At 41.9% G+C, this 23682-nt stretch overlaps 2 protein-coding genes across 5 annotated transcripts in view; one reads left to right on the top strand and one right to left on the bottom strand.

The window, feature by feature from the left end:
* The window catches only part of LOC119172089 (uncharacterized), a 78299-nt gene extending 64532 nt beyond the window's left edge, over positions 1–13767 (top strand). For 3 of the 4 annotated variants that reach the window (XM_037423072.2, XM_037423073.2, XM_037423071.2), the window contains 6 exons: positions 7360–7442; positions 7512–7582; positions 9044–9145; positions 10284–10385; positions 12484–12547; positions 13402–13767. In XM_037423072.2, coding sequence (XP_037278969.2) covers positions 7360–7442; positions 7512–7582; positions 9044–9145; positions 10284–10385; positions 12484–12547; positions 13402–13508 — 529 coding nt within the window. In that variant the 3' untranslated portion in view covers positions 13509–13767. Of the gene's footprint in view, positions 1–2788; positions 2845–5572; positions 5980–7359; positions 7443–7511; positions 7583–9043; positions 9146–10283; positions 10386–12483; positions 12548–13401 lie in introns of those variants that run through there. The other variant, XM_037423075.2, reaches the window with a different exon arrangement.
* Positions 1–23682, bottom strand: part of LOC142814300 (uncharacterized) — a 116080-nt gene that overhangs the window by 20523 nt on the left and 71875 nt on the right. The gene's annotated exons all lie outside the window — the stretch shown is intronic.

The following is a 23682-nucleotide window of genomic DNA, read 5'->3' as shown; positions in this document are numbered from 1 at the left end:
CGCAGGAGTACTATCGGGATTTGCCAGTGCCTGTAGAGAGACCAATATGAAAATACCGAATGGATGATTTTATTGTCTATAGACACATAAGCCAAAAGCTGGGTGCACAAGATTGAGGCAGAACAAAAAAACAATAAGAAATAATGTGAAAAGTAAACAGAGACGATTATAGTAGATGGTTTATGCCATTTTTTTTCTCCCTACGGCAGCTCTTTCCAAAACGACCTTCTTTACAATCTCCCGGCTAGAGGCTCTCAACATGTGTGTCAGCTGCCAGTATATGTGTATATATATATATATATATATATATATATTTTTTTTCAAATATAAGATTTTGTCGCCCACCAGCTGCTTTTCGGCACCTTTTTTTTGCCTTCGCATGTTTTGCAGGTGTAAGTTTGAGTCTGTGTGGCGTTCCGCAAATAACCACAGGCAGCCGAACTACTTCACTGGAAGGGGTGGTCAAGCTGTTTTACGAAAAACTAACATCGGTTCCACATGGCCTTCTGGGAGATGCACGACGTCCACAACGCGACAGCATTCGGAAATAACCGGAACTAATGACAAAGGTGCCAAGGGCTTAAAGGCAGGCATTATAGAAGGAAACTAGAGATAAGGCGGGAATTAAATAAAGAGAAAGCTAGAGATAAGAGAAAACGGGAAGGTGGTGTCAAAACTCCTGGATGCAACAACGTTTGCAGCCAGCGGTTGGGGGGGAGTGAACATAAACATATGCTTGTCGGCTGCGAAACGGGGCACCTTTTGTGTGTGACTGAGTGTCGCCAACTAATATGCACTAATATTCTCCCTGAAGATATTGCCTACCCAGCTGTGAAGCAATTTTTAACTGGTTTTTTACGTAAAGGTTTAAAGGAGGAAAAAAAATTTAAAATATACCAGGATCAGGCCTGAATTGAGAATAAGTAAAATATTTTCACGCAATTTGTTTCAATTATGTGTTCACTGTTGGATGTAAGGTTGAATAAGTTGCATTATTATTAAGAATGTCGTGACGAAAATAGAGAAAAACATTCAAAAAGCGTAGGAACGCAAACATTTGTGTTGGCATTTCTCAGCCTTTCATCGCTCTTTTCGTCTCACAGTTTTCATATTACTTCATAACTAATCGCTCACTCGCCGGTGCTGAAGTTACAGTCACTGAAATTTCAGACGCTCGAGTTCATTGTTATGAGATCACACGCATGCTAAGTATATTTCGTGGTTGTTGCATCTGATGCTGTATTGTATGAATACTATAGATGTGTTTGGAGGAAGTAAAAAGTCTATCTTATTTTGTGTTAAATTAACAGTGTCAACTGCAAATGCTGAGGTAGCTTATTTTAAATGAAATGAATAAATCTGAAGCAACGTTTTCTGAAGTGACATACTCGCATTTACTCTAATGAATTTTGATGCATTAGGAAAGGTGTAGCTCTTCCAGATCAGTTATTTGCGATCTTGTAGGATCCGAGTAAAATGACCTCACAATTCTTACTTCCGTGAAACCTATCGGTGTGCAAGGCTCCATTCATCTCGGTCAAGACAATATCGAAAATTTGCAAGGGCTGCAGCTATGTAAAAGCAAGAACTGTAATTACCTGGTGGGCACGTGCTAGACGGATATTAAGAGATTTCGCGGGTCGCACACGGACGCACGTGCTCAATTGTAACTACCGCAAGCGTGCCGCGCACGCGATTTTGTAGGCGCTCGTCAAAACTGTCTCGCCCCCCTCCACCTCCTTGGCGCTGCAGCGATGATTCGGGTACTAGGTAGACCTGTCACGCCGGTTTTGAAGCACGCGACGGGTCGTACCCGTGCGCTCTTTCATCCGGTGGCCATGGGCACGCACGCTTCCAACGCAAAAATTGTTTTAGCAGATTTTTTTCGTCATTGCCCCACATTAGGCTGCTTTACTGTGTGATTCAATAATGTCTCTGTGGGCAGAGGCGTGTTACGTTCAATCGCTGGTTAGTTATAGTAATAAGTGATTATTTGGTGTGGATATGTATACACACACACACAAACACACCCATATCTGCGTCTTTGCCAGCACATTTGCCGCAAAAGTTGTGTGGGTGTCTTGATTTTTTATTTACAGAAACAGCCATTTGTCCTGGTTCATAGTTAGCCAGGGTGCATTCAGTCTTATAACAATATGCCTTTTTGTCCTCTGCAGCCTAACATACTTCGAAAAGTAAGGATTGCTGTATATATTGGAGTTGTTATGGAGAACGTACTTAAGAATCACTCCCGTCTGTTTGCATTATCAATTTTTCGCATTCTCTCACTTGGCTTTACTGTGAGAGGCTTCAATAGTTGAAGAATGTGAAATGAGTTTCTCGTTTAACAGTTTATAGTTTTACGTGAAAGATGTAGCGTTTGTCAGAACTGATGCCACATGTGGACATGCGTTGTTTAAAAATAAGTGCTCGAATTGTCTTGTATGTTTCATATATTCTTCACTCATCATGCAGAGGTTGTTAAAGTTGCTACGTAAGTTTCTTCGCCGCATCATTGGTTTCTTCCATTGCGAATGCCAATGGTGTTCTTCTTTTCGTACTGATTCACGAAATGTTGCTTGTTTTCCTCAACTGTTAGAAAATTTTCTCTGAACGCTACCGTGCAACGTCAGCGAGCGGTGTACAGTATGTTCTCACGCTACGCGAAATGCCATGGTCGCGTGCGAAAAGTTGCTTGGCTGCCTTTATATTGCTGTCCGCATTTTCATAAGTTCTTCTCGATCGCGGCAGTTCCTTTCCACCAAAACAGGGTCATTTTTGTTTGCAGAAGTAGCAACCCGTTAGAACATTATGAGCAAAAGTTGAGGCACTACGAAGAAAATGGTGAGTGCTGCAATATTCATTCATTTTAATCTTCTTTCATTTTGTTTCCTCTACCTGTGTGTGTGTGTGTTTCTTGCATGCCCCTGTAGCTGCATGTCTGCATCTCGGTTTTATTTTAACTGCTTGTCAGATTGTTAGTAACCTGCGCGCTTGCCTAATTATTCCTACAAGAGCATTTTGTGCATGCGTCTGTCATTGTTACTTTTCTGTCCTTGCCTATGTTTTGTATATTTTAAATATTGCCTGTGCAAATAAAAATAAATACGTGGCAAATACATAAATGAGCACTCCCCTTATGTGCAAACACTCACGACGCCTGAAATGCTTTCTTATCTTATGGCAATTATATGATCATGATTACCATGCCATTGTCTCAAAGCAGGCAAAGCATTTATGACCATGATCTTTATAATAAGGAAAGTGTCATGATACAATCTGGATATTTGTTGATTGCTCAGATTGTAATTTATCTTGGAAGTTGGTAGTCTTCAGCAGTCGAGAGCCAAGTTTTAGACTTGGCTCATGAAGCTAATTGATGGCCAGTGCATTTTCGTTTCTGTTAATCTCATGCATGTTATTAAAGGGAAGAAAATATGTACATTATTTTTCTAATGCTTTACAGCTTTTGTTGGCCACTAGGAGAACTACAGCAGATGAGCTAGTTTTAATTCACTTCATCCACAAAAGATTGTTTTTGAAAATGGTAGAATAACTTTCTGCAATTAAGAACATTGTCTATATGGTCTTCGTGGAGAACAAGATCGTCTTACTGGACATTGTACCATGCTGTATTCTTTCAGGGAAATCGCATGTAAGCTTCTGGTGTTAGCAGATTCTTTGATGGCATTTAAGTCATTGTATGCGACCTTGTTCTCCCCGTGAAACCGACGAATAGCAAAAATTTAGACGCTGCTTTGCATTATTACTGCAGGTGGATATGTTTGCTAATATGTGCCGCTGCTTAGTAGAAACTCTGATGCATCGCAAGTGACATCAAAACTACCAAATATTTTCAGTGCCTTACTTTTGTTTTTTGCCACTGGCCGTGTCCCTGAATATCAGGACCCAAGCGCTGTTTTTATCTTCTTTTTTTTATTAGCTCCAGGATTGCTTCTAAATTGACAAGTTGTGTTTGCTCAAAAATGATGCTGGCCATTATGTTGTCTTTGTACGAATGTAAATGAGGCTGTGAATAGTGATTAGCCATACGTAGTGAATGTGCTCCTCTGTGCTTGTATTCTTGGGAACATGCTTTCTTGCACATCTGTGGCATGTTAGTCTGCACTTTTTATTCTTGGTGTGTCCAGGAGCAGTGAACAATGGTCCTTTCTTGCAGTTCACGTTACTGCTTTTGCTTCTACCAGAAAATTCGATTGTAGCTTTTCTTCAGCGTTTGCAAACGTGCCTGTCATAAAAGAGATCTCGTTGATATCAGAAGTGAAGCATATTTAAATGGTAAAGTACATTAAACCTCAATTAGTTATTGTTAAAAAAATGTTTATCTGTGGCCACACTAAGTGAATTGCTGAAATGTTTATTGCCAGCATTAAGAAAGGCTCGCGATAGGTTCATCACTGCAAGCCACGTTAATAAGGCTGAACGAATGCAAGATGAAGACTCTAGCATGATTGAGACACACTGCTTCTTTATGCATACAGTGAGTCGAGGAAGGCCGAAAAAAAATGAGAGAGGGAAAAATAAAGTCTTGCGAGAGAGGGAAAAATAAAGTCTTGCATATAGCTCTCCCTTTTAGGCTCAGCTTTCCATGCTGAAGTTTTTGTATCAGCACATGTATGGCTGCCAATCTATGAAAAGGGGCTATTATCAACTACTGCTATCCCTGTTGCTTGAGTGAAAGCATGCACTCTGATAGTGTGCGAAGGTGACACCTTGTGGCTGCTAGGACTTCTGATGAGCCTGCTGTCTCATTCCTGCTGTGTCACTCGTTGCATATGAAGAGCATGTCAGGCTTGTGCTTGTCCGCTTCCTTGTGCACCTTCAGCTTAGGATGACTTAGGATAAGCTAATGGTACACACAGCCTGAATGCACTCTGGACCTCTTGTTTAGGCACCCCTCACTTAACCATTTTCAGAAGTCTTTATGATCCGTTTCATGCACCTGTTGAGCACTGTATGTGTAGCTTGCCTTTATGGCACGATTTGATAGTTGCCGAGGGTGCATTGAGGTGTTTGTAGAATCTATGCTATCAGTGAGTAATGCCTAGTTTTCGAACGCTGTCGTGGCCATGTGTACATTTGTAGATTTTTATTTGCACTCTTCGCTGAAGCTGAAAGCATTATGGAGAAATTGAACTCCCTCATCATGAGGCAGTGTAGGGTGTGTTTCGAGAATTTATGCATCATCTAATGTGCAGATCAACCTGTGGAAAATATTTATGTAGAATTCTTTTTTTTTTAAGTGCTCTAGGGAGTTTCTCCTGCCTCATTTCAGAAAAGTCTAGAGGGGATCAGACCCGCAAGTATTAGCGTAGACATGTGTATTTGTTTACTAACAGGCCATTTGTACTAGCATTTTGGTTACACCCGTTATGCAAAAACTTAAAACATGTGTAAGTGTTTCTTATATCAATAAGAATGTATCATCAAATATAATGTTGACAGAAAGTAGCCCTCAAGAAAGCATTTGCGTTTTCCTGCCTTGAATAAGCTGGACAACAAATGTTTACCGTTTGGTGCATGCTGTGCTTAGCAGAGATTTTGATTTCAGGGCTTCGGACTGAAAACAACAGCGAGGAGTTCACCAGGTTCCTCAAAGTGCTGAACGAGTATATTCAAGAACACCAGAGACGAGACCAGAAACTGATGGCAATCATCACACGCGTCTGCAACCTGTTCAAGATTTGAACATCGACTGCACTTTCATTTGTCACCTTTTTCGTCATCTCCTCCTCACTCTGTTTCACCATATGTATTTTTTTGTTCACTACTTCACCAGACAGAGCACTGTTGTATTGCCCTTTCAGACATTTTACTCCTCGCAGAATTTTCCTGCTTGCAGTTTTGGTCATCCATGGAAAAAGTGTACACAGCTTTCGATATGCTCATCGCTAAGCCATCCCCAAGAAAACTGCTTCCGCACCTGTTCCCAAATTTTCTCTGTATTTAATGTGTTCTCATGCTCAGTCGGTAACTGCAAAACTACCTTGACTTGTTTTCATTCTATTCTCTTTGTCGTCTTTGATGGACTACTTTATAACGTATTTTAGTCTCTGCTCCCGAGTTACAAGTGCTCATGGTTTTTTTGTCGCTTTCGTCTGTGCTGGGGCCAGCTGGTTTGTCTGTTGATTATTGTCACTCTTTACATTTTTTGTTTTTACTAAGAAAGAAAAAAAAACACTTGCTGTTTTTTTATAATCATCACATCATTGCCCATACTCATGTAACTTTTTGTTATGCCATGCGCAGTATTACCTTGGCATTTACTTTTTTGTGCCCTCACTTTTATTACCATATGAAATATGAATTCTGTGTGTTCTGTTCATTTCTTTTTGTTTTAGTCAAACCAAAAATGTTTGGTGCCATAACGTTCTCGTGTTCATTTACACAACATGAAGGCTGTCAATTACTGGCACTTGTCTATTTAGCATATTTGCATAGTTCCACTGTGGCATTATGGTCATCACTGCTCTGTTTCTCACTCGTGTGTCTTGCTAGCAAGCTGATGAGTCTTGTTGCGGAGGGAAAGCACCAAGATGCATTAAATCTTCATTTCCTGCGTGGATCTATTTATAATTTCAGCCATTGATGTTTGCTCTTATAGCTTTATTTATTGTTGCTTTTGTTTACACATTGCAAAAACCCAAATTTTAACGTAGCACTTCTAAGAGATACTGTGTTTGGAATGTGTCGGTATCTTTGATTAATGTACTTTTCAGCATTTTGCATTTCATCAATTCTGTTATAGTTACGTAGTTATAGAGAGGAAGGTTTGTGTTTGGCCTATAAAAATGTCTTCCCACCTCACAGAGCAAGCAGGCCATTGAAGAAAGTGGCAATGTAGTTGTCTTTTAGCTTTTTTGCCCTGCTAATTCTCACAATTTCAACAAAACTGTTGCCAGCATTTTTGTTTACCTTTTTTGTCAACATTGTACGTTTTTTGAAATAAAACAGTGAATAAAAAAAAAAGACTCCTTTCACCTGCGTGTGAATGCTTTGTTGTCAGAAGGTAAACTGGTCATGGCATTTACACTTCATACTTTGACATTTGAAAAATCTGCCAAGAACCTGGGTGGAGAAGAGATGGCTCATAAGGCACAATTTAAGGAATTGCTGCATTTGCAGTTTTTCCCTATGAAGGTACTACAAGCATTCCCGGCTTTCTTGTCTTAATGGAGGAACCATAAGTTCGCCAATGCAGTAAAACAGTTAGGTTCTATGTTACTGCAAATGCTCAACACACCTACACGATTGAAGCACTTAGCAGTACAGCAGCATGTCAAACAATGTTTTACTGTGTGTGACTCATTACATTATTAGTACCTTCTTCTACTCCAGAGCTGAAAAGGAAGAAGAAAAGGAAAGGATGAAGAAAGAGAAGCTGGAGAGGAAGCGCAAAGAGAAAATTGAAAAAATGAAACGTAAGGAAAAATATCTATTCTCATTGTGTCAAAGCCTTTGTCTCATTAATCATATACTTCGTCGTGCAGAAACTCAAGTGGAAAAACGGATTTGCGAGCTGGATAGAGATATTAAGAATAGCCTCGGCATCAGTGGCAAGGTATGTGTGCCTATCTGTGCTTCTGTATGGAAGAAAGGCGTGAACATGCTATACACCACCTTTAAATACGTATTACACATTTATTGGTGTAAGTGTATACCAGAACATCCTTGTTCTTTGCATTCACTCTTCAGTCTTAACTTTGCACTTACGTGGTCACCTAACATCAGCAAAAATTGCCATTTGAAAGAAGGCCTTTCCAGAAATGGAATCGCTGGTATAACTTGCTCCAAAAGAGAAATGCTGCTCCTAACAGTAATCATTTTTATTAGTAATTGCTTCAAAGCTGCTGTGAAATGAAGCTGAGAGAATACAAATGACGAGCTTTTACTGTTTGACTGATTCGTAAGCCTTAAAGAAACTGAAAAAAATCTGCGTACCATCATTCCTCTGTGCTACTAGTGTGCAGCATTATCAGCTCTGATGCCATCTGTCACAGGAACTGACATATTAAGCATATAGCTCATTTGACTGCTTTTTTTTTTTCTTGTCTAGGCATGCAGGCTTGTGTGGTGAAATCTGAAAATTAGCAGGATTACTTTTATCTCATAGAAATTATGTACTGCTTATTTGGTAACAGTTATGTGGGACTCTGTTTACTTTTAATATGTGGCACGCAACTTTTCTAGTTTGTATACTAGTATTTTAAATTGTAGCTAATTTCACAGCATTTATGACAACTTGCCATTGTTTGCTTCATGAAATCTATATTGATTGTTGTCTGGTAAATATCTTTCATAATAAATAATATTTGCGAGGTATGGCAATGCTTTGAACTACATTGAAGGTATGGCATATTTAATATCTGCTCCTAAAACACCTATAGCTGCTCTAAACTAGCATTTTTTTCTGCTCCGAAATCATTATGGCTACTCAGAAGGAGTAGTTTTCCTGCTCCGAAGTATACTCCAAAAAGGTTAAAAAGTCGCTTCCATTGCTGCCTTTTTCATATGAGGCATTCCTGAAGTGAATTTTGTGTTGGCATTCAAGAAACACATCGATGCTGGTCTCACGAATGACTGAAATCAGATTGCCTAATCTCGGATGCTAAAGATGTGCTCGAGACAAGTCTCATCTGTGTAGCTCGTGCAGGTACTTGTAAAAAAAAAAAAAGAGATGGGGATGTGTGGGCTACACTGCAAAAAAAAAAAATACATATTTGGGTCGTCGTTCTGATAAACGACAATCACCATCTGTCCTGCACGCTCTTTATTGCAGTGTTGGCACCATCTGATGCTTTGGGGTGTCTCGCTATAATAGTCCTCACCAATCTTGCATACCTTTCCTTGTGTGGTTGCTACATGCGCAGTACCTCGAGGTCACAAATGGCATGCATGCTATGAACGTGACAGCATTCTTGATAGGGAAGGTACTGTTCATTAGACAATAGCGTCATGTATATTGTTAAGTTCTGGTCGTTCAGAAGTAGTTCACTCTTTCAATTATATTTCTTTTCTACAGAATGTAGAAGCTGCCCTTCAAGCCTTCTGTGAACTTGACAAGCTGCCTCTGACACATTCACTACTTTTGAAGGAGCAAGACATCATTCACACGGTGAAAAAGGTGAGCACAGTCATGTCATTAGTGAGAGGAGCGGTAGCTATTTACAATGTCTTACAAAAAATGACTTGTATTTAATTCAGGTACAATAGTTTTAAGTGTGTAATTAAAGCAGTGTACTTAAATGAATACAATTATTGATTTGTACGGGTCTCTGGAAGTCTCAAAGCTATGCTCTATAGGCTTGCAAGCATATGGAAGCACATAATTCTGCTTCAAACATATCTTGCTGCTGTATTCTTGCAGGCAGAAATATTTGTGGAAATTACAACACAAAATGAATGATACCTTGTATTACCGTGTTCTTGTTAGAGATGAGTAGTAGATTCACTCTTGGTTGGCACGCTGCAAATTTAAATTGGCAAGGGCAGCTTGCTGCGATAGATTAGCAGCCACAGCATTGCGCTTCCAAGCACAATGACATGGCTTCAATTCCCAGCTACCATCGCTGTGTTTCAATAAAGGTAATGTGCAAGAACAACTGTATAGTGTTTACATATTGCCACTCGTTAAAAATACTCTAAAGTCGAAATTGCTCCAGATTGCGGCATCTGGCTTTTCTGGAACGTGAAGCCCCAGAATTTAATTTAGGTTTAGATAAGCAATGTCAAGATCATTTCATCGGCAATAGGGAAATAGTTCCGTCTTCAATTTGTACATCTATTAACTCTTTTGTCCCCATGAGTCTTTCTACGAATGCAGCCGCTCGAATTCACGGTGCAATTACATGCTTTTGCGTGTGATTGGTTTTTCCTTTCCAGACTTGTGCCTAGAACTCATTCAAAGGCACTTCATCAATATTATCACTACTTCAATAAAGCTTTTCTTTTCCTTACCAATAGTTGACTTTCTTGCCTTCATTCATTTGTTTTCATCATGCCAAGAGTTCTCAGGTGGTCATCATACCATTTGCACCATTATGCCAAGAGTTTTCTTGCTCATTATATCATTTGCACCATTATTGAATACTAAGGCATAATTACAGTGCTCAGCAGCCTGAATTAAGTGTTCGTTGCACTCTCAACGGTCACCTCCTTGCTTCATTGTTGCCCTATCTCTACCTCAAAGTTAGGGCATGTCAATTAAAGGCTTCTGGAAAATTTGCTTAATTCACCTCCACTTGTGCATATTTTTGCTCCAGTGCACAAAGTTCACGGGGGACGATAGAATCAAGAAAAAGGCGGAATACCTCCTGAACAAGTTCAAGAACATGCTTATTGTGCCGACAGCCGAGGCTGAGACGGTGAGACGTGGCTTTGTTTCGTGCCCAAATTTTCATGCACGCTCTCGCATGACCAGTATCAGTGGGCATAATATGATAGTCTGCGACGGAATTGAGGGTAAGGTCAGGGGCCAGTTTAACCAACACCCCCCCCCCCCCTTTTTTTGGACAAAAAAAAAAAAAAAAGAGTTGTGGAAGGTAAGTGCTTGCTATTGGGCCAGTTGGTTCATCATGAATTTCAAATACTGGGTGCCAGCAAACGCACAAAAACATGTAAATAAGTAAACAAAAAGAAGGTGATGCACACTGATGAATGCTGGGCTTTCAACTGTGCTTTGTTTGTGTGAGAATGCACATGCATGAAAAATCTTCTGTGACTTTGTATTTTCAAATAAAGCACAGTTGAAAGTCCAGCGTGCATGCGTGTGTACTCCCTTGTGTATGCGTTTCTGTGTATTCGCTGGCACACCTTCTGCGTAAAGGGTGAAAAAAAATTGAAGATTAGGAAACACTGTACTTCTCACAACCTGCTTATGGTTTGGTCCAGAAATGCAACATCAGGGGCCCTCAGCAGCCATTATACTCCCAAACTTTATTATAATGAAGTTGCATCTGAACGAAATTAAGTTCGTTGTACGCAAGAATTATTTAATTACTTAACTAATTACAAATTCTCGCATACAACAAACTTGATTTCGTTCAGATAGTTGTATATTCCTAACACTGTATCTCTTGCAAGAGTATCCTTTATTTAATTCGTTATAACCAATATTTTATCATATCTTGGTTCGTTACATCGAAGTTTGAATGTAGTCGAAATCTGCAGTATACCTGCACCTTAAAAAATGACAAAACAGGTCGGACTGAGTTAAAGGCGGACTTGATGTCCTGCTTAGATGATATGCGGGTGGGTTGGTGTTCCCCCTGCGTGCACACCTATGTGGGGAGCACACAAAACGTTGGTACTATGTGTAATCTTCGGTGAGTGCGTAGGCTAATTGAGCTGGAATGGCTACTGCCTCGACCAGCACATCTTGCTCACATGTGACACAACCTCACAATTATATACGTATTAAAGAAGCTTTCTAACTTCTGCTTGCATTCTCTACCAGAGTTGTGACAAGGAAAGTTTACAGTTTGATGTGCGTTGTATGCGTGCATGTTCCTCTTGTAATGCTCGTTAAATTAGAAAGCAGTTGTTTACTCCTATTTTTACAGTCAGTAATACTAGAGACCTTACTGTGCATAATTCTTAAACATTACATTTTTGTCACTATCGGTGCCTTGCTTTTCGTGCCTGGCTGCAACAATTTTACGGCCTTGTTCGCACATCTTTATCATTCTAGGAAACATTAAAGCGGCCCGGCAACACTTTTTGACCATGGTCGCAAAAAACTGCTGATCGGTAGTCGAGGCTCCCGAGAAAATGCGCACCAAATGTTATTATAGCACAGCGTGGGGCCTGGAATCCACAATAAATTCTTAAAGTCAGCTAAAAATTTCTTTCTATTCTCTCGACAAATGACGGAACAAGCTCGGAAATCACTCGTCACAGCCATTGTATCAGCCATTGGCTGGTTTGAGCATGGCACGTTCGGTCGTTAGTGGGCCTGCCGCGAAAGGCCGCAACTCACCCACAAGTGTGTGCGCGACCGTCCTGAAAAGCCACTTATTGTAAAAAAAAAGAGGGAGAGAGAGAGAAGGTACTCAAGGCCACGAGGTGCATGTGGCTTTTTTCTATCCCCATGCCGTCCTTCCCTGCATAACTTCTAGTGCTTTCGTCAAGACGAGAGAATGCAATTGCAGCATGCGGCGAACCTTTGTAACTCCACTAGTACTGGACGAATTCTAAAAATTATTGCGGCGGTGAATTCGTGAGGGTCCTTTATTGAAGCTCCGTTTGAATATTATTGAATAAGTTCTTTTATGGAATCCATTCGATGGCTACTTTAAAAAGTGTGGCTGGGCCCTTTAAAAAGTGCTTGTCGGCTTTTCCTTAAAAAGTAATGTATATCTATGCATCAAGACCCTACAGTGATAACCCATCTAAGAGGTATCTAATCATTAATGTTACAGTCATACATTTCAAACATTAAAATCGTTGATTGATTGTTTCCAGATGAAAGAGCCAAGACGGCATTCAGAGCATAAGGATCACAAAAAGGCTGAATCAGCTAAGGACTGTAAGTATTAGTACGTATTTTATGTGCACTTTGCTATTTCCTCTTTTTGCAGTGGTTAAGCCAACCATCAGTCAGCATAATGTTGAGTGGTGTTACATTAACAACATGTATTTATTATTAACAAGTCAATCTTCTTATGCTTAGAATGAAAATGCTCGGGCAATTGAGTCCCATTGTCATCATAAGCTTGCAAAGCCGAAATATTAGGACATTGGGCAGCAATGCCACCTTGGCTATCTCTGAAAGTACTGGCTGTTCTGTAACTGTTAAGAATGACACCTTGATGCAACATGGTGTACATTGAAATGTGGCTCTGTAATTTGGCTATTAATTTTTAGTTCATCAATTATAGATGTTTGCTGAAATTTGATTTAGTGAGAAAAATAAATTGATGCTAGCCGTAAGGGGGGGAGATTGAAAAAGTGACATGTCTTGTGTTCAGATGCACGTTAAAGAATTCTAGGTGGTCTTCAATAATCCAGACTTTCCCGCCACGGCATGTTACATAATTATGTTGCATTTTCGATGCATTAAACTCCAGTAAATGTGGGGTAAAACTTAGTAGTATAACAGTTGGTGAGCAAAAGAAGATGTGACGAGGCTCAAGGATGTATCTTCGGGTGCACGACCGGGTTAACGAGACAGCTCGTAAAGGTCTTCTCGTTGTGGTGAGCATACTGAACTAGAGCAATGAGATCACTTAGCACGCAAATTTCTGCACTCATTCGTCATGTTTACACCGGTGTAACTTGTGCGAAGACCTTTATTAACATGGTCTTTGTGGTCACTATCCACATCTTCTGTGGCATTATGATGTATTAATCTTTTTCTTTATCTCTCACCGAATTGTCAAGCCTTAAAGCCTGTGACTGAGGAGGAACATAGTGACAAGCAGGAAACTACAGCAAAGACTGAGAATGTGCAACCCAGTGATGACAAGGCTGCTGCTGACTCTCATTGAGAAGTGTCAATACCACCATGTAGGCCCTCGCGGCTTTGCAAGTTGATCGTGCTGTAGCTTTTGTTTTACATGAAATGGACTCCTTGGGTGAAAAGGCATTGTACAGTTTGCATGAATGAGAATCCTCTATGTAGTAGGGGAGAGTGAATGAACTTTATTTGTGAAGCATTGTTGTAAGGTGTAGCACCGTAATAATACTTTGTTTCAAAGCCCCATCTTTCAATAAACTGTTCCCATCATTTAATACTGTAAAACGGAACAGGTGGAAAATCTTGTTTTCAGCGATGTGGCTAGTTGAACTGCCTGGAATACATTAGTTCTTTTTTAGATGCAATGAAACTTGGTTGTTGTTAATTAGAACCTTATCAAACATTATCAAAAAGATTGCCCATTGCAGGCATTAATTGTTCATCTTAATACTCATAATTTCCAAGAAGTACATAGATATTACAGTTGATTGACAATTTTCGCTAACTTGGTGAGATGTAGTTTGAAAACCAAGATTTTGCTAACTTAAAGGGAGCTGGCAACACTTTTTGAGCAGAAGAAATGTTTGCCCGTCTCTAATGAAGACCCCTGATAACACGAGAGTCAAGTATTAGATTGCTTGCAGCAGGAAATTCATGATTTCATGTGAAACCGAAAAATGTAGCTTGGGATCTGCTTTTCACTGTCATCCTAGATTTTGCGCATGAAAAGCGGGTTTAGCAGGTATGTTAATTGTTGTACTTCATTAACAGCTGTCGGTGGACGATCTCTCTGATGATATGCCATAGAGTGCATGCATAGATACTGTCGCCGCAGTATGCTGCCATGTGCTAGCACCTTGTAACTCTGAGCCTGAAGTAGCTGTCAATGCGGTAAAAGAAGAAAACATGAAATACTAATACCGGGACACACTAGATAACTTGGGCTAAAGTTGCCCCGCTTCCCTTCCCCTCATTATTCTGGAACCTCCCCTGGGTCAGAAGAATTGTGTATTACTTGATATTATCCTAAAAAATGCAATTCTAAAGTATTAGGGCAAGATAATGGTTATCTTTCTAAACCATTAGTAGGGTTACTGTTTGTGCTAGTAAAGATAGCTAGCTTTGGTGCTGAATGCCAAACTAGCTATTGAAAGTATTGCTATAGTTACTGATAGCTATCTATGCAGTAACTCTTAGAACACGTTATTGCTGCTGAAACACAATTTCACGCAGGGGCTTCACCAGAGCAAAGGGGCATGATTGGAACCGTTGTGTTGTGCGCACACTCCTGAAGCATTCAACTTTGCTTGTAACCTTTACGTTCACTTTGCAATGAAATGTTTGCACACACACGTCTGCTCAATTTTCGAATCGGACAGCAGTGTCCCTGCAGTGACCGCTGTGGGCTGCCGGAGACTTTTCCTTTCTCACAGGTTTACGATAATATCCAGCAACACTAATGTGCGCATGCACCGAAAACTAGTCTACTTCTATAAGATATCGTGTGTGGATGCAATAGCTGTGAGAACGTCTTCGGGAAGCTGCCCATGGTGGGATTTGTACATTCTATTGGTCAATAAGGCACGCTATCTACGCTAACGAATGAACAGGCCACGTGGAGCATACGTCTTGTTTCCTTAGAGTGGTGCATTCATTTTCTAGCGCTATAGCGGCGGATTATTTTGTGTGAAACTTTTCTTGAAAATTTCTGCCTTCTACACCTTATTATACTCAGCGACACCTTTTGACATTCGAGGGAAGGCTCCAGAGACAGGGCTTCCGCACATTCATACTGCTCCCCAAGTAGCGTGGAAGCTTGTAGCTGATATCAGTTTTGCTCGCTTGCAACGTTAAGGTGTTTAGAAAAAAATTATGTGCACAAAAATGTGAATGGGTGAAACATTTCGATGGTTCAGTGTATACATGTCAGTGTCATATCACGTGTACATTTTTCCGTAAAGAACTGAACAGCACGTTCGCAGCCGCACACTGAACTCCTGCGTCATGGACGCCAAGGTTCTTTTTTTATGTATGGGCTAAAAATGTGGTGCTGACTAAGAAATCAAAACAAAGGGAAGGCAAAGTGAGCAGTAATTTTATCAGTAATAATCTGACGACTTCCCACAACTGAGCGAGTCTCATAATAAAAGCAGCATTTATTTAGCAGCAAGGCAAATGAGAAAATTATCATTAAACTTGAAAGGCCCCTAAGGCGCCTCCCTTATTTTTGCAAACATTTCAAGTAAACATGCGCTTAGTGCTGTCACGATCAACGATGCCATACGTGACAACGCAACAAGCCGCGAGCGTGCCACAAGTTCCAATAATCCTATTCCTTTCCGGGCCTTTCCGACCTTTGCGACAGTGTCGCCGCAAGGATTTATGAATGTTGGCGATCCTTTGAATGCACGTGCACAAGACATAGTCCATACCGGTGTGATTCGAGGAAGCACGGTCAGGGAGCGGCAACAGCGGTTAGTCGAAAAGCATGGAGTTGGCGAAGTCGCGACAACCGGAAGTAGACGGCTTTCGGAACTGCACATCAGCGATGACGTATGCCATGTAAAGGTAAATCGAGGCTTTTTAAACAGCTCTGAAAAAGGCACACAAAACTTTGAAAAGCTCGGCACGCGGGCATAATTAGAGGTCAAGTAAACAACCTTGAGGTACAAAAAATTGTTCGGAAGAGAAATATGCACAATTTTGCTATGTGAACATGCTGCCGCAAGAACTATGCGAATACAGGCTATAATAAGGATGATAAAGCGGTTAAAGATTCTTCTCAGCTGGTTTCAAATTTTCACGTGGCCTCGCCATCTTTATCCGCCACAGGAAGAGGGAAGGCATAGCCCGTCGTCGTGACTCTGCCCACTTCGGCAACACGACACGACGTCAGCGACATGTAATTAGCATGCAGCCAACGACCGAGCAGGGCATCCACGACATAAGCACGTGTCATAGCCGCATGGGATCAAGGAGCACCCTTCTCCTAGTGATAAAGTAGCGAGATGCCTGTTGGAGGCTGCTGTTCTGGCAACACTGCTTCTCCCGGTACATAACTCGGAGGGAGGCACAGGAAAATGACAAAAATGACTATGAGTACTGTGCGGCCAAAGCTGCGTCACCGCAGGACAAAAGCGCCGTTTCGTAGGGCAAAGGCCCGATCGATGAGCTCAGTATTACGTCAAGTTTCCCGTGGTCTAGCTTGCGTCACTGCTCGTGCGAGGGGGATTGGACCTTGGGAAAGAGTTGCGGAGATTGTTTTAGGGGCGAAGCTCTTAAAAGTCGAGGTTTGTTTGTTGGCGTTGTGTGCAGTGGCCACTGCTGAATGCCTAACATCGCGGATATTTGGGGGATAGCCCCATATGAGCTCGAATCCTGACCATAGACCTTGTCCGGGATGAGCATTGGTTGTGGGTCATAATTAGTCCATTTCATAGTATGACAAGCATCAGAACTGTGACCGACGATCCAGAATATATATGCAGCAAGGATTTAAACATTGAGGCCACTACTATGTTGCGGAGGTGGGACAGGCAAGTGATGGAGCAGTTCGGTTGCCTATGATATGAGTTAAGCGAAGGGATGGGGGAACGCGAGACAAGGAATGGATTTTTGATACTAACTCACCGCATTTTCCCCAAACTAGTTTCTAGCCATGTTAAATGACCCGTGTTGTTTCCATGTTTGCCATTTAATTCTACTAGTGGAACGCTAGCTATTTTGTTTGTTTTGTGGAAATTCGCTCGTCATGCGTATTGATGTAGCCCGTGACTGTGCTCTAATAATGATTTGCATATCATTTCTGTGAAGCTTCTGGAAAGGAGCGGATAAAGTACTGTGAAAGTTTGATTATTTGAAGCCCCAAGTGACATGAAAATTTGTACGGTTTTCTCGAGAAGGAAAGGATGTCACTTTCGTCTGGGTCTAAGGTTTGAACCCAGGGCCGAAACTTGTGGATTTCTTTACCTATGAAACAAACTATGAGGTTAGGGCCGAGTTCAGACTGGCACGGTGGATGGACGTGTTTTTTGAGTGCTCCTGATCGACTGTGCAGATAAGTGGTTTTGCGTGTTTTGAGCTTGCCTTTATAATGAATGGGCAGCAGTTAAAATCTTTGTGGCACTTACATTGTACAGCTTTTCCGAGGGTCAGTCACCAGGTATTTACTAGTTTGTGCGTGTGTGTGTGTGTGTTTGTTTCTTTCTCTTGTCACCCTGTGGGGGAGGTGCACGTACATGGAACACGCAAATTTTTCTAGTAGAGCTTAGACTTTCTCTTTTTCATAGGGCAGGGATTGTGTTTTGTAATTATCGAGTGAGACAAGTTATAAGGACAATTGGTGTCGTAAAGACAGTTAAAAAGGCTGTAAAGTGTCCAGGATGTGGGGTGAGTTTGAAAATGGACCCAAGTGCAGGAGCAAATGGAGAGGAGGCTGATGAGAAATGTAGGCAATGTGTGGTCGAGGAAAAATAAATAGATAAAATGATGGTTGCCCAGAGTGAACTGCTGATGAAAATCACAGAGCTGGAGACTGCGTCGGCGACAGAGCAAGAAAAAACGAGGGCAATGGGAGAAAGGCTGAAGTCCGACGAGGAAGCACTAGCCAAGGTGAACAAAGGAGCGGCCGACGGAGAGAACAGTGGGGCACCGGCAACCAGAACGGCGGAGAAGAAAGAGCAAGCAAGTTTGGAAAAAGGTTCAGCCGGTTCGATTGTCACCAGGCCCAGCTTCAGTGAAGTAGTGGTTGGGCTGGGAGGGGACAAAGCAGCCGGCGTCATAGGTGCAAGCAATCCCCAGTGGCAGGACGCTACAGCATGTGATAATTGCCTGGGATTCGAGTTTAAATGAGGTGACAAGAGGGTTGCAGTAGGGACGTTCCCAGGACGCAAGCTGGAAGCAGTCATGAGGCAAGCGAACGCAAAACTCAAAACTACAGCTGATAGACGAAACCTCGTGATAATTTCAGGTGGTTAAAACAATGTCTCAAATGAAGATACGGCAGGACTAGCGACCACACTGGCGAAAGGGGTCGATGACATGCGTGCCACTTCTCCTCGGGTACAGGTAGTGATATGCACGATACCGCAGGTACCGGTGTGTGACGGCTACCTGCAAAGAGCGGTTGTCAACGCAAACCATGAGATATGGCGGATGAGTCGAGAGAAAGCCTTTGAGGTGGTGGAAATAAACAGAGGTGCATAGGTGGGGTGGTTTTCAACGAGACAGAATTCACTTCGATGGGAGACGAAGTCATAAGGTGGGTTGGCAACTTGCAGGGCGCGCTGTAGCTTTTCTGGGGGGCACGCGAATCCTTCGGTGTGCAGGATGGCTAGTAACGAGGAAAACAACCAGGGCGACTCTTTGACAGGTGGTATGGACAGATACGATTCCGAAGTGGCACCAGTATCTAAGATAGGTGGAGTCCAGGGCAGAAATAGACGCAGCCACGAGTGCCGAGCCAATTCAGACATAGGGTATATTAACATGCAGGGTGGCAGGAACAGGCTGAAGTGGGAAGAGATAGAAGAACAGCTAAGGGAAGAGAGGCCGATGGTATACAGGTTTTGTAGAAACACCTCTTAGGGACATGGAACAACCTCGTAACAATCCGGACTACGCGTGGGAATATTGTAATAGAACAGGAGGGTGATATAGAGGCGTTCGTTCATAAAAGTACAGACTGGCAAAGGGTCAAGGAGGAGTGCAAGGAACATTTATGGCTAAAAGGGAAAGTGGCAGGGCAAATGACACTCCTTGGTTTGGTGTACTTGTGGACGGGAGCAAAGGCCAGAGAAGGAAAGCCAGGCAATGGTAGAGTGTATATCAAAGGACATTGAGGAGTTAGGAGGAGAGTGCGAGATAATTACACTAGGAGATATGAATGCGCACATAGAAGATATAGATGGGTATACCGACCCAACAGGCAAAATGATCATGGATATATGTGAAAGGCATGATTTCATGATGTGTAACAGTACTGAGAAGTGTGAAGGGCAAATAACATGGGAGGTAGGAAGGCTGCAGTCGACGATAGATAACGCACTAATGTCGCATAGGATGTATGATAAGCTCAGGGGAATGCACATAGATGAAGGTGGCTCCAGAAGTCTGGGTAGTGATCACAAACGTATCAATCTAAGTTTTGGAAGCGCAGTGAAATTGGGAAGGAGACAAGATGAGCAACTACAGGAAAATTTTTATTCAGAAAGCCAAATAGAAATAGCTACTAAACAAATTGAGAAAGTAATCACTGAAAATAATAAAACAGTGTGGACATACACGAATCTAATTAGACTGAGCTTCCTAAGGCACGTGACAAGTTACCCCGGAAAAGAAGAGAAACCCAAGAGTTGGTGGGACGAGGAAGTCAAGATAGCCATAGCAAAACGTCAGCAAGCCTCTAGGGAACACAGACGTGCTAAGCAGCGGGGTGAACCGACAGATGATGTTGAAAGAAAATAGGAAATCTTTCTAAGCTGTAGAAGGGTGCATCCCTTTTGATCAATGAAAAGATTAGAAGAAAGGGAGCTCAGTGGCTGGCAGAAGTACATAAAAAATGGTAGAAAGGTGGCTGTGAAATTTTGGAACCATCTAAACTCCCTGAGAAATGAGGCAAGCCTAGAGGAGAGGTTTATAACTACAGCTCAAGGTGCTAGGCTAGAAGGGGACGAAGCTATTGAATATATAAGAACAAAGGTGACAGAAAATTTTCAACAAAGAAGTGCTTTATGCTCCACAATAGACAAGAATGAATCAAGTGGCGCAATGGCTCCATTTTCACGAGAGTGGGAAAGGGCTGAGAACAGGGTTCCAAATAGTAAAGTAGTTACTGTGGCCCAGATGGCATTCCAATTATGCTGATAAAGACATTGGGTCCGAAGTCTAAGCAGACTTTGAGAGAGGCAGTGAGTAAAATTTCGTAAGCTACTGCAAATTTATATGTTCTCTTGATTTTGTATAAAGATGCTTTATTTTTTTTTCATTTTGTATTTTGCTTCATTTGCTTATAGTGTTTGTTCTTCTCCCTTCCATTGTACAATTTTCTTTGTTTTCTTTGATATATTTCTTTTTTAGGCTTTATGTATTGTGATTTTTCTGTAACCCCCCCCTACTCAATGCTCCTCTGGGGCCTGTAGGGTAACACGAATAAAAAAATAATCGATGGTGAAGTTCCCGAGGGATGGAAACTTAGCAGGATGGGCATAAATTATAAAGGAAAGGGGGACAAAGCTGACATGAACACTACCGTCCTATAACAGTGACATCAGTGGTCTACAGGCTGGCGATGCGGATTATAAAGGAAAGACTGCAGGCATGGATAGAGGATGAGGGGCTGCTGGGGGAACTGCAGAATGGGTTTCGGAAACACAGGAGGTTGGAAGACAATCTGTTCTCACTGACACAGTGCATCGAAATAGCAGAAAAGGAACACAGGCCCCTGTGGCTAGCATTTTTGGATATCAATGGAGCGTACGATAGCGTGGTTCAAGAGTAATTGTGGGGAATACTGGACACACTAGGCGTGGAAGATGTAGTCACTAATTTTTTAAAGGAGATCTATAAAAGTAACAAGGTAGCTATAAAGGGGAAAAAACAGGTATCCAAGCACACAGAGGGGAAACGGGGACTTAGCCAGGGCTGCCCACTGTCACCGTTGTTATTCATGATCTTCCTACAAGGATTAGAGCCCAAATTAGATGGAAGTGGACTTGGCTTCAACCTCTCTTTAGTCAAACAAGGAAAACTCATTGATCAGGCACTACCAGCATTAATGTATGCAGATGATATAGTGCTAATGGCCGACAACAAAGAAGATTTGCAGAGATTGATGGACATCTGCGGTATTAAGGGAGATAGGTTAGATTTCAAATTCAGTAAGGAAAAATCGGCAGTCGTGATTTTTAATGATTTTAAGGTAGTGAGCTTAGAATGCAGGAGGTCATGCTAGAGATAACAGATAAATACAAATATCTTGGCGTATGGATAAGCAATGAGGCCGAGTGCCTAAGGGAACACGAAATATACGTGACGACTAAAAGTAACAGGAATGCAGGGGTGATGAAAAACAGGGCACTGTGGAATTACAATAGGTATGATGTGAGAGGAATATGGAAAAAGGTCATGGTTCCTGGTCTGACGTTCGGCAATGCGGCCTTGTGCATGAGATCAGAAGTTCAAGCAAGATTAGAAATTAAGCAACGTGGAATAGGTAGGCTTGCCTTAGGAGCTCACGCGAATACACCAAATCGGGGAGTACAAGGTGATATGGAATGAACATCATTTGAGGGCAGGGAAGTTAGCAGCAAGATAAAATTTGAGAAGCGATTAACAGAAATGGGGGAGGAGCGTTGGGCTAGGAAGGTATTCAGCTACTTGTACATGAAGAATGTCGATACAGAATGGAGGAAGCGAACCAGAAAATTGACTGGTAAATACTTAGATAACAGCAGGGGGCCAAGCCAAAAAGAATTATCGGTTAAGAAAAAGGTGAAGGAAGCTGAGACCGATATGTGGAGAGTTGGCATCATTAAAAAGTCCGCACTAGAGATCTATCGAACTTTTAAGCAGGAAATTGCCAAGGAAATGATCTATGATAATACTCGTGGTAGTTCTCTACTGTTTGAGGCCAGGACGGGATTATTGCGAACCAAGACATATCAGGCCAAATACGAAGGGGTAGAAACGTTATGCAGTGCGTGTGGAGAGGAAGAAGAAACTGCCGAACACTTGATAATGTTCTGTAAAGGGCTTCCCCCTATAGTTGAGGATGATGGCGCAGAGTTTTTCAAAGGTTTAGGGACAGGGAGGGCAAAATAGACTTTAAGCGGGTAGAATTAACTAGAAGGAGGTTATCTGATTGGTGGCTAAAGTCAAGGCACGAGTGAAAATTAAACCCTTCACTGCAAAGTACGAGTCATCAACCTCACTAATTAAAGGGAAAAAAATAAATCTAGCTTTTGGTTCACTTAGTATTACGGCTTGGTGGCGCTAGCCACCGCCCGGTCTAAAGGGTACAGACATATCAATCCATCCATTCAACGTTTAACGTTTAGTTCACATATAAACCCAATAAAGTGACTGAGGGGGGGGGGAATAGCCGCTGTGGTAGCTCAGTGGTAGAGCATCGAAGCATTATTTGAAGGTCGCAGGTTCGGTTCCTGCTCACGGCAAGTTAACTTTTCACCCACTTTTGTTTGTTCACATTTACACTACAATTGGTCTAATAACTTTCCCTATATATTCCTTGGGATTATTGTCTGTTAGATCTCAATAATATTGTGTCAAAACACGGAAAAACGAGCCCTTAGATATACACTACACTTCTTTCCCTTATATATATATATATATATATATATATATATATATATATATATATATATATATATATATATATATATATATATATATATATATATATATATATATATATATATATATATATATGTGTGTGTGTGTGTAAGCAAGCCAGTTCCATGCCTGTGAGATCTGATGCCTTGATGCCCTCTCTTCCCCTGCCCAAAAGGGGCATCACCACAACCATCACCACCGCCACCACCTGGCGAACGCAGTACCTTATTCATCACCTGTCTTTTTTTTTCTGTTTCTTTCTACATCTGTCTTTATTTTATAGATTCTTGTTGTGAGCGATGGGAGAGAAAATGCTGAGCCGCAGTTCAGTGAAGTATTTACTAGACAGAACTTTAGCCATGGTGCTGCTCTAGCTGATGGTCCATCTTCATGAAAGGAGGAAGAACCTCAAGAGAAGTCACACAGGCTGCTCGTGTCTTGAGCCACGCGCCGGCGTCGCTTTTCTTCTGGGCGCGATCCGGTTCCCTCGAGCTGCCATTATCTCATTTCCTTGTTGGCGATGCTGCTGCAGGAAGCCCGCTATGCCAGTGACAGAGCCGTGCTGCATCCGGAACGATATGTTGATATGCGTGGTTCGGGGTAGTTGACGCTGAACTTTTCCGCCCTATTAAAGCAGTTATTTCCGCTCGTAGACGTGCGCACTCTGTAGACGGTTTTGCGCACAGATGTTTTCCACCTGTGGTTGGACTGTGAGCGGCGCCGGATGGATTTAAGCCGCAAGGGCATTGTGCAGATCCGAAGGCGCTTGGTCCTAATTGATATGTGGGGTTTAACGTCCCAAAGCCACCATATGGTTATGAGGGGCGCCGTAGTGGAGGGCTCCGCAAATTTCG

This window comes from Rhipicephalus microplus, chromosome 4, assembly GCF_043290135.1.
Source record: "Rhipicephalus microplus isolate Deutch F79 chromosome 4, USDA_Rmic, whole genome shotgun sequence".
Lineage (NCBI taxonomy): Eukaryota > Metazoa > Arthropoda > Arachnida > Ixodida > Ixodidae > Rhipicephalus > Rhipicephalus microplus.
The sequence above is the reverse complement of the archived record's forward strand: the minus strand, read 5'-3'. Positions and strand labels throughout refer to the sequence as shown.